Source organism: Aulonocara stuartgranti, assembly GCF_965226115.1.
Source record: "Aulonocara stuartgranti genome assembly, chromosome: 16".
Classification (NCBI taxonomy): Eukaryota; Metazoa; Chordata; class Actinopteri; order Cichliformes; family Cichlidae; genus Aulonocara; species Aulonocara stuartgranti.
In genome coordinates, this window is record NC_138952.1 from 20,173,253 (window position 1) to 20,186,221 (window position 12,969).

Sequence of the window (12,969 nt, forward strand, 5' to 3'; positions counted from 1 at the left end):
CTAAAATATGCATAGAAATTATAATTTCCTGCAATAGTTTTGTGTCATTAATGAAAAGCAAGTCACAATACTCTGCCATTTTGTGAATATGAGGTTATTTTATTTCAATCTAACGAGTCAGTCAATAGTAATCGTTTTTCTTTCTTCTTCTTTTCTTTCTGTCTGCTCCCTTTAGTGGTCATCACAGTGGATCATCTGCCTCAATCTCATCTATCCCTAACTGCTAACAAGGAAAACCTTAGCATCTCCGTCTCCTTTCTTCAAATTATATATCATAGCAGGCCTCACTACCATCTTGTAAACCTTCCCTCTGACTCTTGCTGTTATTCTTCTGACACAAATCACCCCAAGCAATGGTCTCGGTCAGCTCTACCCTGCCTAGATTCTCTTCTTCACTGCTCTTGTGCACTGTATGTTGCTTTGGATGGTTGAACCCAGGCATCTGAAATTGTTCACCCTCACTAGTCCCTGCAACATCACTATTACGCGATCTCCTCTTATTCACACACAAGTATTCTGACTTGATTCTACTGACTTTCATTAATCTTCTCTTCAAAGGATACCTCCACTTCTCCAAGTAATCTTCCAGACGTTTCCTACTCTCATTACTGATCACAGTGTCATCAGCAAACATCATAGTCCACAGAGACTCCTGCCTGTCCTCATCTGTCGACCTGTAAATACCATGGCAAACAAGAACAGGCTCTGTTGTCCCACCCCTCACCCTGAACTCAACTCTAACTCCTACCACATACCTTACAACTATTTCACTATTCTCATACATGACTTTATTCTCTGTCACTTCTGACTTCGTTTTTATTACTATTAGTAGTAGTAGTAGTAATAATAATAATAATAATAAAAACTAAAATTAAAAATGTAAATAAAGTAAACAAGTAACAACGCTGCATCGGTCATTGAAGTTTGCTTTTAGGCCCTGGGATGCTGTATATTCTATCTAATAGCAACACCTGGTGGGTGAAAATTAAATAGCACACGCAGAGGCGTGAGCTCGGCCAATACATCGTATTTAATATTCTGCACGTCCTTACTACGGCGGCGTGCCATACATTACACGCTTTAAGTATCACCTGATCGATGCTTAAATTAGCACTTGAAATACTTTAGTGCTTTGTCACGCTGAAACGCAGTTTATTTTGATGTGTGAGGACTGCAGCTTTACAGGAACCCATTTTCTTATTCTAAGCTCTACACGGAACTGAAAAAGGTTACACCAGTAATGCTAACCAGCTGTGCAGCTAGTGTCACCGGTGTTGTCGCTGACAGCCTGTCACTCACCTTGCTGCTGTAACTATAATCTTGTTAGTAGATACAGAGTTGAATGACAGTGGCTGTGTTGCCTGTGCGTTAGTGTTTTACTAAAATTTCGTGGAGCTGAGACGCTGAAAATGAGAGAAGGGTAAGTAGATGGCTCCGTAGCTAACATTGACGAGTTAGCTAGGTGGCTAACTTAAAAAGCTACATATAAGACTGCTAACAGCACTAGCAAGGTAAGGACAGCTTAGTAGTTAGCATTTCAGTTACTCATCTAACTCGGCTGCAGTGAGTGGTCATTTAATGGGGTTAAACTCGTTTGTATAGCCAGCAAATTCAAAGCATGGTGTGTCAGTCGTGACTGATTTGACAGCTTCTTTTGACAGGCCAAAAAAATACTGAGTGATGACTGGCTGCTCTTAACGATCGACGATCAGTTAAATTAGATACCAACTGCCAAAGCCCTGCTAACACCAGTCGTATGAGCTTTTCACCAGGCTGACAGCAGCTGTCAACGCTTTTCCTTGTGGGTGGGGTCGAGATATTTTTTTCCCCTTCGTAAGATTTCCATCTTCATCTTTTCAGCATACATTACCTTAATTTCCCGTACTAACCTCAGCAGTGCACACATCTTACCGCCACCTGATAAGCCAGTATATTCACCAGGGTTTGGTTCCCATCACCTTTCGGTTGGCTGAGCACACCCGATTCCTCCTATAGGTTGCTGATATAGCAGGAGGCGGAAAACAGACCCACTGCAGTCAAACACATTATCCAGTGATGTTTTACTATTACTGTTATTATAAAAACGATACAGTCCTGGTTTAAGTATATGAATGTTTTTAGACAGAATACATAGGGGTCCTTCCATGTCAACTAACCAAATGGCACGAGCTTTGACTTATGATAGTGAAATAAAATTGTGATAAAATGTATTTTCATCATGTTTTGTGCTTCATTATTTCTAAAGCTCAAGACTGTAGTTCATACATATTTTAGCCTTGTGCATGAGACACACAATGTTGATTAAAATATCGGAATATATGGTTGCTGTTGTAGGGACACGTGTCCTTTTTTATTTGTAACCCTTCTTTTAATGCTTAATTTAATTGATTGTCTGATTTCAAAAAAATTTTTGTACAGAATAGGTTTTTGAACAAAGCTTCATGAATGCCTGCAATAATTTAATGAACACTAACTGGTGTTTAATTCTTTTATTAGGTGGGATAACATAGTCTTCATTACTTCCCAGTATTGGTACATGAGCAGTATGTTCAGTTTTGCATCAGTATTTTTTTATGAAGTAGGCTGATAACTGTTATGGATATTGTGCATGATTATATACTGATACAAGAACTTCTGTATTTGATGCAAGAACTTCTGTATTTGATGCAATTACCTGCCAAATCATCTTTGGTTCCCTGTGTTTTTTGGTTGTTTCATTAATGTTTTTGTTTGGTTTTTATTGGTTTGTTGCAGAGTGTGTGGCCTGTGATTCAGCTCTTGTGTAGCCATGGAGAAGCCGTGGAGGTTGTGGGGGGCAATGGAGCGTTGCACCCTCACTCTGGTGTCCTGGTCCTGGGGTGCCTGTCGTGTCTCCCTTTTGGCCCTTATCCTCACCTTCCATCTATATGGAGGATTTTTTCTCCTCGCTCTCATCTTAGCATCTGTGGCAGGCATCCTCTACAAATTTCAGGATGTTCTCCTCTATTTTCCTGACCAGCCTTCCTCCTCTCGCCTTTATGTTCCCATGCCAACAGGAATCCCACATGAGAATGTGTATATTCGTACTAAGGACGGTGTCAAGCTCAACCTCATCCTGCTTCGTTACACAGGAGGGGACACATCTCCTGGAGTCACTGCTGGAAATCAAAGCTGCCCCACTTCTTCTGCTCCCCCTACGATCCTTTATTTCCATGGTAATGCAGGTAATATTGGTCACAGGGTGCCAAACGCCCTGTTAATGTTGGTCAATCTGAAAGCTAACGTGGTGCTGGTGGACTACCGTGGTTATGGAAAAAGTGAGGGTGAGCCCAGCGAGGATGGGCTCTACCTTGATGCCGAGGCCACGTTGGACTATGTCATGACCCGCCCTGATCTAGACAAAACAAAGGTGGTACTCTTTGGTCGCTCACTAGGAGGTGCCGTGGCTGTTCGATTGGCATCAGTCAACCCTCATAGAGTAGCAGCCATTATTGTTGAAAACACCTTCCTCAGCATCCCCCATATGGCAGCAACGCTCTTCTCCTTCTTGCCCATGCGCCTGCTCCCCTTGTGGTGCTATAGGAATAAGTTCCTGTCCTATAGACAGGTGGCGCTGTGCCGCATGCCTTCGCTGTTTGTGTCTGGTCTGTCTGATCAGCTCATCCCACCAGTTATGATGAAACAACTGTACGAGCTGTCTCCTGCACGGACTAAGCGCCTGGCTATCTTTCCAGAGGGCACGCACAACGACACGTGGCAGTGTCAGGGCTATTTTGCTGCTTTGGAGCAGTTCATTAAAGACCTGCTGAAGAGCCATGCCCACGAGGAGAGCGCTCAGCCTTCAGCTAGCGTCACCATTATCTAAAAAAGAAAAAAAAAGTCAGGGACTGACTGTTCATGGGCTTGAGTGGACTGATTGGGAAAGCTTCACTGATTATTTGGAAGAATGTACATTTTTTTAATCCTTTTGTGTGGGGTTTTATTTTATTTCACTCTTTTTACCTTTCTGTAAATTTAACATGTCAAAATATTTTCACTGTTTCAAGGTTCTAAGAGAGGGTAAGAATGTCCTCCTGAGTTTGTTTGCAGATATGTATGCATGTATTTTTGACATTTTTTAACGAATGAAGCCAGATCATACATGTCACAACACAGAAGACTTTGCTCTAGTAAGTCTGCTCGAATGAATTAAAGTCAGTGAAACAGCTTCTCTTGTTACTGCGTCCATATAGGGGCCTATGGTGTTTCAGTGAAAACTGATTGTTACTGCAGTTAAAATTTCAGTTCATCTGATAAACTGAGCTAGGCCTGATAATGCAGTCTAGGCCTTCAGTGTAAATATATTTAATTTTCTAAATTGCACTTTTCTTTTTAAACTTACCCAAGTGTTTAATTATATGAGCTAACATCTTCTGAGCAATACTTTGAGCAGTGTACTTTTTTCCTCTCCCTCTTTAAGCGTTAATCTGATGTATGTGCAACAGATTGGCATAGAAGGATATTGTTGTGATTACTGTCTATACACATACACCCTTTGAACTTTACTTTTAAAAGTAGCAGAAAGCTTCCTGTTGAATAATTATATTCAGCCACAAGTGTTTGCTGAGATGAAGTGGTCAGGAAGATGAAATGACATGTTTGATACTTCTGCCTGTCAAAAATAACTTATGGACCTCTTATTTCCTGTCTAGCTGCTTCTGTTTCATTGTGATTAAGATAATCTACACGCTGTTCTCCCTGGTTAAAATGCAATGCGCACACAAGAAAAGGTCTTTGTTTTTTAATTGGGCTTTAGGGGTTATTATGCAACATTGGCTTCTATAGTTTATGGTAAGAACCTTTTACAGCAAGTTACATTAGTGTGTTATATATCTGTGCACCGAAGGAGTCATCGGTTGGTGTAATGGTCTTGCCCCTGCTGACCGCTGGAACACAATAGGGAAAAATTACATAGTTCTCATTTTGTGCAAAAAAGTATTCAGAAGATTTGCAGATATTATGAGTCCTCAGTAGTCTAAGCAAGAGAAATTTAGTGTGTAATTTCCCAAAGTTAATACTGCAAATCAACAAGAAACTGCAGTCCAGCAAATTCTAATAGGGGGATTTTGAGGGCAGAAATTAACTTTTGAAGATTAATGAAATTCTAAGAATTATTTTTTAACAAAGACTGAGGAATGTGAACTTGCCCTATACCTCTCACCCTTTAGTCACACCATGTGAGATTTCTGGGAGGCATTACAGACATGACGAATGATTACCAAGAAAGATAGTTCCTAAAAATTTACTGTACAGCATTTGGCCATTTGAATACTGAATTGAAATCATTTTAGGGAGCAAAAAACAAACCAAAACACAGAAACTGTTTTTTAAAGAAGAGGTGTATTTAGGAATGAGGTGTAAGCTTTTTTCTTAGCTTTTATCATCAGCATTGTAATTGTTAATTGGAAGATTCTGTCACCCCATGCTTATTTGCAAAACGGCTTTACTCACTTGGAGGGCTTTTAATGAGCTAATTAACCTTTCCTGCATGTCTTCCATGGGATGGAGCGGAGCTCGACAATTAAAACGCTATTATCAGCTCTTGCTTTCTAAATGCAGCACGCGGCAGTGCAGTGGTATCAAAGCCATTTGAACAAGCTCAACAGATCTCCTTAGCCATATTTAATACTGTTTGAGACGTATGCTAAACAAAATCTGACAATGCCAGAAGACCAAATTTGTGCATCACTGTAACTTGACAAATGATCGAAATCCTACTATGAATGTAAATGGTGGTCTTAAGTGAACATGCTTTATAGAAATCGTATATTGCTGGTCTGTTCTTCCTTTTTCTTTGACTTATTTTACTGGCGGCACTGAACATTTTGGGACATTTTTGTATTATATCAAATCCATATGCTGAGTTAATGCACATTGTGCATACAACCATGTGAGTATACACTCTTTTGGCTCCACTAGCTTTGTTTTACACTTCTGCTGTGACTTAGAATTGCACCATCCCATCATTCGAGAGAAGATTGCGGAACTTGTTGTCATTCACTTGATTTACCATTTTGTAGCCTGGTAGGAAGCAAATTTAATAATAAATGGGATATTGAGTCTTCATCCTAGCCAAATGTGCTTTTACAGTCTAACACCCTGTGGATGAAAACAAATAAAATTGAATGTCTTTTAAGTTTTTATAGAAAATCATTGGCCGATCGGATGCGACAGTGCACTGTGGGACTTTTTTTTTTTTTTCTTTATGTGAATCTATTCGGAAGAAATGCTGGCAAAAATGTTGCCATAACTCAGAATTGGTACGTTGCATTTTAAAGCTGGCATGTAATAACATCGAGTCTTGGCAAATTTGTGTGGAAATGAACATGCACAGTCTCGACATACTTTGTGTATATCTGCCACAACCGCTCCGCTTCTGTATGCTCTGAAGAAAAACTGATGATTTATTACTACAGACAAACATCTGAATGAGTCATCTTTTGACTTCTGAGTACAGGGCGGTCAGTTTGAGCAATTTTTTCCATTTTCCAGTTGTTTCTTTACGATTTTTAAACAATGTCGACAACTTCTTTTGTAAGCACACATTTTCACTTTCTATTTTCTGTACTGTAACATGCAATAAATTGATACATTAAAATCTTTTTTGTGGTTTGAGTTGGAGTTTGTGTGTGTCTGCGTGTGTGTGTGCTTTGTTATTCAGGGTGCTAAAACAAGTAACTTCACACTTCTGAGAATAACAGTTTTGTATGTTTTGCCATCTTGTGTTGCTGTTCACAGATTAATTTATTCACTTCCTTATTTTAGTGTGCATCTAATTCTGAAATAACGGTGGCATTATACGGTATTATTTTCACTTCTCAGTCTTAAATCACTTTACCTGTTTCACACCTTGGCTGTTTTCCATTTTGCTGCCAGGTTCCACTCTTGTGCCCACTCGCGTGTCAATTTTTATTGTGTGGAAGAAGACGTGTGTTTTGTGATGTGAAAACCGAGGAGTGAGAGAGAGATTTGTCAAGGCTTCTGGTCAGGCAGGAAGCTGAGTGTGGTTAGCTTAGCGGAACAATAGAGGGGAAGCTCTTTACCATTTTTTTTGTAAAGTATTTATCCTGCGTAGTCCCTCAGACTGCACTGGATCTGGCTTCTTAAGGACAAAAGTGAGAGTTAAGGAAATCAATCTTGCTTGCAGACGGGAGTTACGGTACTACTGGAGATACTAGAGAACATTTGATAACAAAAGCAAACATCCGCCATTCCAAATACAGTAAGAAGAGAGGGAGAGGATAGTTCAGGCGTGAAACTGGTCATGTGGCAAGTGTGAGCTCGCTCTGGAGATTGTATGGGTCCTGCAATGGCAGTTTTGGCAGGTCTTAAGCCTGGCTCTGGACAAGGGGATAGTGAAAGAATGCTGTCCTGGCCAGTTTTCCTGTTGATGCTGGCCGCTCTCAGCTCATCTTTTCTTTCAGCTTTGTCTCTGTACCAGCTGGTAGCCCTCAGAGCTGAAATAGAGCAACTTCAATCAGATGTCTCTTGTGGGAGAGAAGAGGGACAACCCAGCGCAGACAGATTGCAGGTGAGAGAACACTAGTCCACCCCCCACATGGGAACGACAGCAAGCACCCCACCTGCACAAGGTTACGAAGATGTGCAAAATATTGTATTTTAATTGCAGTTACTGTTTTTCTAAGAGCTATATCATGTCTGTGCAGGTGGAGATTCCAAACAACATCAAAGATGTTGCTCGTCAGCCCGAGTGTCCACCTGCCTTCATCCAAAGACGACGAAGGAGAACGGTGTCTGGAGCAGAAGTGTTAAGTAAGACATAGAGGGTGCACTTGAGACTTACAGTTATTGTTCACGCATGAGATATTTGCAAAAATGTACGTTTTGTTTTTTCAACTCTGTTGCCTGATTAGAAAAAAGAAAAATAACACACACTTTTATTACTGGTACTATGCGTAGTGTATAATTTTCTGTACCATTGTTAACCCGTGTTTAATTGTGCATAGAGGTTTCTTTCTTTCTTTTTTTTTGGTGGGCAGGGGGGTGGAGGGTGTTAAATCCCGCCACACTAAGTTCCCCAGACACACTGTTTACTTTAACATACCAATGACCACGTTTTCTTAACAATCCCAAAAAATCTCATGTGGTCAGATATTGCTGTTAGTTGATTAATGTGCATAGTATAAGGCCAAATTTATTGAGCTGTTGGGCACCGATGATGCACTTTTGCCCAAAAATGGGAGAGAAAAAAATGATGGATAAGAACGAACAAGAGTAACGGTTAAGGAACAAGCTTTGTTGAGACAGAAAAGAAACAACTTTTAAAAATAGTTTCCTCTTGTGTTTGCTCGCAGTTTCTCAGTCTTTCCTGCAGATGCTGGCAAACGACAGCAGAAAAAACTACGTGAAAGGTACAAGATGTTAGACCATAACTGTGACATTTTGTTTTGATTTGTCTGTTTATTTAACTTACCTCTGGTTTGTATTTACCTCTTGTTTCATATTGAGATCTTTTGGTCTTTGCAAACTAATCAGAGCCATTGTTACAAAGTCAGAATTTAGACTTAAGCTGTATGAGGTCTACAGTAACTAAGTGACTCACAAATATGGTGACTGTTACAAAAGATGTATCTTTATGTGCTGTGGGGCATTTTCCATAATGATGTTATGTTTTGGTTTAGAAATTTTAAGAGATACGTACACAGGCATCCCTTGGCAGCCTGGGTTAAAGAGAGGCACTGCCCTGGAGGCCGAAGGTGACCGCATTTTAGTCCGAGAGGAGGGCTTCTATTATGTGTACAGTCAGGTATGTCCTTTTTTGAAATTGTCATTCCATGATTTTGCCACAGGGGGGTGCTGCCAGTCCGTTTCCAAATCATCAGATATTATTTTCCCCCTTACAAACGGTGCAGAAAAAAGGGTGTGCTCAATCTAAACATGCAGCTGGTTGAGAGACCTTGAACAAAGGTCAGATAAAGAAGAGAATATATAAATTATGCGTGCATAATAAATTAGGCGGTGCTGTAGCACCAATGCCCCCACCACACCCCGTGGTTTTAACCTGGTGGTTCTGATGTGCACAGGTCTTCTACAGGGACAACACCTTTGCAATGGGTCACGTGGTGTTCCGGTGGAAGGCAAATGTTGTTGGAAACGAGCCTCAGTATGTGTCCCTGTTCCGCTGCATCCAAAACATGAACCCTGTCCAATCGTTCAACACCTGCTACACAGGAGGTGAATCTGTGTTATTGTATTTGCCCAGATATGTTCTTCCTTTAAACAACAGTTCTTGTGGAGGTTAATCAACCCACTTCCTCTTTTGTCAAGCTGTCAAGCATTTGTTTGTGTGTTTGTGTATGCATGTTGGTGCTTCAGTTTAAGGAGTGCGTAATAATGGAAAATACCAATTCAAGGTCTGATGCAGACATTTACATCCCTCAGGTATTGTGAAACTGGAGGCTGGGGACTACTTGGAGCTTCTGATCCCCCGGGCCACAGCAGACGTGTCCCTGAGTGGAGATTCCACCTTTCTGGGTGCTCTCAAACTGGCTTAAACTGTGCCACCTCACATCGGACCCAAGGGGAGACGTTAAAGCCATGAAGTGCCAGAGATGGGGGAATGGCAGCAACATGCTACATTTCTTGGTGACCTTGACTGACTTGGTGTTGTGACAAAAACACAGGAAGCAGCCATTTCACCACTGGCTGAATGATGTACTGTGCAACTTCTAGCTTGTTAAGCCTGAGCAGACACAAGAGAGACAGAGGGTTAAGGGTTAAGGTCTGTCCTTTTTATTATGTTCATGCATTATATTCATTTGTGCCATACATATATACATTGTAAGAAACTGTTAGAATCAAGTAAGCTTTCTTCAGATAGTCGCACACGTGGCAAGGACCAAATATTAATCACATAATCTTTCATTTAGCAGCAGCCACATTACTGCATAACTCAGATGGTTCTTCTTATATGCTTTATTAGTCCAGATATAAAGACATAAGCCAGCATGACTCACTTGATATGAATATTCAGATGCAATAAAGTGACAATTCTTTCACAAGACATTCTGAGTGGAGGCTGATGTTCCATCAATAACCACAAGAAGGAAAGAGTTGTGTGTGTGTGTGTGTGTGTGTGTGTGTGTGTGTGTGTGTGTGTGTGTGTGTGTGTGTGTGTGTGTGTGTGTCAGAACAAAAGCAAAGAGAGAAATAAGGTTGATCAGGAGCAGCAATACCCTATTTTTAGCCTGAGGCAAAACTCTAGGCAGATGATGTCTTCATTTTCAAAGGAAGTGATCAATGAATTTGCCATGCACGAATGCATGAAAGCCCAGGAGAAAATAGTGACACTTTTTCAGTGTATTCTTCAGTCTAGATTTTGTATAAGCTAGAGATGGAGTGAACGTTATACCCGAGAGTGTGTTCTTATATATTCTGGACAATATTAATACATTCGCAGTTTTAATTACAGTACATTATGTGAATTTTTTATGCCATAAATCATGCAGTATTATCAGTACTTTACACACTGTATAGGATCAGAGGGATTGTTTAGTTTTAATCTTTACTGACTGTCAGTGGTTTTGTATTATAATTGTCATATCAAAGGTAAAAAATAAACAATTAGTCACAAAAAAGGTTTTCTCTTACATGAGTTTTTCGTGCAATATAACATATCAGGAAAACACAGATTTGTACACGGGAAAGGAAAATGTTAAGCAAAACGCCACACAACTTAACATGATTTTGCCATGACATGATATGATATAAAATTATAACATATAGCTCAAGTATTTCCCACAATTTCATTGTATTCAAAACACAATTCATTAACAGGAAAATCTGGCTTCTATCTGGCTGCCAGGAAACCCATATGAAAACAGTGACAGTCAAAAAAATGTTTTTGTTCCACAACTATTTAATGGTAAGCCCAGTTTAAGTAAACTATTTAAACTGTTGATTTTAGACAAGACACACACCACTGTTTACATTGGTTGCTGAGCGGAGCAGGCAAACAGTTCAGCTTCCTGGGTTTCAGGATGTATGGTTACCAGGGTTCCCTGGTAACCATACACCTCTCCCTGCGGTGAATAAATCTGAGAAATGACTCAGATTAATGTAACCAGCTAACTTGGAACGTTATAATTCTGGTGATAATAAATTTACTAAGGGAGGTGAAAGGCCTGAGTCTGGAAGTGTGGTCAGAGGGTGATTAAAACCGCCAAGGACATCATTTGCACCGGTCTGCAGAGCATCAGCAATACTGAACCCAACCACAGCTTTTTCACCTGCTGCCACCTGGGAAGCACCGTAGATGTAGCCACTGCAGGACATTTTATTTTCTCATCTTCATACTTCTCTTTAATACTTTGCTATTTATTAAATACAGTTAATATTTTTAATGACTAAATTATTATTCATGTTTATTTTATGTGTTTTGCCAATACCATAAATGGTAAATGGACAGGTATTCATATAGTGCTTTTTACGACAAGCCTCATTCAGTCATACATACGTAAGCACCTTGTCCAGCATTACACAAATACTCACACAGATGCATTTGAATGTGAATGTGTGAATGCTAATGTGTTGACATGCAGACTAGAGTAGCCAGGGACTGAACAATCGACCCGACCCGCTCTACCTCCTCAGCCAGAGCTGCCTCAAATAAAGGGCCTGCATCTTCTACCTTGTTTTAAAACCTCCTGACATAATGGCAGTTAAAATGAAATATGAATCTTCAAACTGTAGAGGTTGATTTTTTTTAGTATTTTGGATTTCTCTTTATCTGCGATATTCTTTCTATGTAAACTGGCCATCTGTCAGTCGTGGCAAAGAGTAAGACAAAGCCCAGTGGGTGGTCACTTCTTCAACAGGCATTCTGCCCTTGGAGCCCGTTTGACAAGCACTGAAATCAAAAGTGGGGGAGGGAAGAAGTCTAAAATAGAAGTCTTGAGAAGCTGGATGTTAAATTCACTCAAAGATCCCAAATATGTATCACTGCAAGAGTACATGGAAGAGAGACCTTGAAGTTGAAATGCACAAGGAGAGTGGGTCAGGTCAGAGAACCGGAGCCACTGAAGTCAGAGAAGCTCTTTGATGATGCGGTAAACAGAGCGGGCGGCTGGGCAAACATCAATTGAGAAAAAGAGGGGGGGGGGGTTAGAGAAGAGGGAAGAGTGGAGCAAAGACCTCTGCTATAAATGTGTCAAGCATGATGCTCCTCCCTCTGGGTCAAAAATGTCTTCGTGCGGTGCCATGGTGACGAATTGTGTCTTGGCGGAAACTGATGTCATTTTGGGCTCCGCTTTCAAAAGAGAAACCAGTGTCTGACCGGAGAATGAGGAAATGAGACCTGCTGTGCGCTCATGCTGGCACTGTGTGTAGTTCACACACCCGTGCACTCACGGTGCGTGTATACAGTGTTTAAAATATCAAAGATGCACAAAGCAGATATTCCGAAACGTCTGTAAAATCATATTTTAAAGAGCGTCTTAAAGAAATAAAGATGAAAAACAGCTCTACAAATGACCTTTTTACCTGTTCTGCTTTATTCAACAGCTACACAAGGCACATTATCTACTCTGACAGAGAAGTAAGATTACTTAAAGGAGCGCTGTTATACTAACAGTGGGTAAATTCCAAGAAGTCTTCAGTTTCAATTCATTTATTTTCTCATTTCTCCAATTCTATCCCTTGTGGGTTTCACTATCTCTTTGTTCCCATCTGTACTTCCCTTGCTTTCCTTCTCTCTCTCTCCCTGTTTGGTACCTTTGGGACAGGTGAGACAGATGACAGGGAGTAAAGGTGATCCCTGAATCCTGATTATAAAACCGAGCATGCCTCGTTTCACTAACATGCTTGCACAGGCATCAGAGTTTGCAGACAGACATTTACTTTTGCAGAGCATTGACTCTCACTGTGTACATATGTAGATCTGTTGCCCTCCCACAAATACTAATGAAATGTGCACTGCTCATATTAGCTCAC

General features: G+C 40.5%; 2 protein-coding genes and 1 long non-coding RNA gene across 3 annotated transcripts; 2 read left to right on the top strand and 1 right to left on the bottom strand.

The window, feature by feature from the left end:
• The first annotated feature begins 1,053 nt into the window (after positions 1 to 1,053).
• abhd13 (abhydrolase domain containing 13) lies at positions 1,054 to 4,187 on the top strand. Its single transcript, XM_082508476.1, has 2 exons — positions 1,054 to 1,420; positions 2,755 to 4,187. The coding sequence occupies exon 2, from the start codon at positions 2,789 to 2,791 to the stop codon at positions 3,842 to 3,844; it is 1,056 nt and encodes a 351-aa protein (XP_082364602.1). The 5' UTR covers positions 1,054 to 1,420; positions 2,755 to 2,788; the 3' UTR covers positions 3,845 to 4,187.
• Positions 3,703 to 6,911, bottom strand: LOC309690981. Its single transcript, XR_014271842.1, has 2 exons — positions 6,857 to 6,911; positions 3,703 to 3,840 (listed from the first exon to the last, which is right to left on the bottom strand). It is a non-coding gene; the product is annotated as an uncharacterized lncRNA (long non-coding RNA).
• A 124-nt stretch (positions 6,912 to 7,035) lies between these two features.
• tnfsf13b (TNF superfamily member 13b) lies at positions 7,036 to 10,163 on the top strand. Its single transcript, XM_082508477.1, has 6 exons — positions 7,036 to 7,549; positions 7,686 to 7,791; positions 8,334 to 8,390; positions 8,661 to 8,785; positions 9,063 to 9,213; positions 9,421 to 10,163. Exons 1-6 carry the CDS (start codon positions 7,316 to 7,318, stop codon positions 9,531 to 9,533), a joined length of 786 nt encoding a protein of 261 aa, XP_082364603.1. The 5' UTR covers positions 7,036 to 7,315; the 3' UTR covers positions 9,534 to 10,163.
• The last annotated feature ends 2,806 nt before the right edge of the window (positions 10,164 to 12,969 follow it).

Excerpts from the sequence above, each read along its gene's own strand:
- abhd13 (XM_082508476.1), top strand. The coding sequence starts at position 2,789 with ATGGAGAAGCCGTGGAGGTTGTGGGGGGCAATGGAGCGTTGCACCCTC.
- tnfsf13b (XM_082508477.1), top strand. The coding sequence starts at position 7,316 with ATGGGTCCTGCAATGGCAGTTTTGGCAGGTCTTAAGCCTGGCTCTGGA. Across the intron at positions 7,550-7,685 it reads CCAGCGCAGACAGATTGCAG|GTGGAGATTCCAAACAACAT; the intron begins GTGAGAGAACAC and ends ATGTCTGTGCAG. Across the intron at positions 8,786-9,062 it reads TCTATTATGTGTACAGTCAG|GTCTTCTACAGGGACAACAC; the intron begins GTATGTCCTTTT and ends TGATGTGCACAG.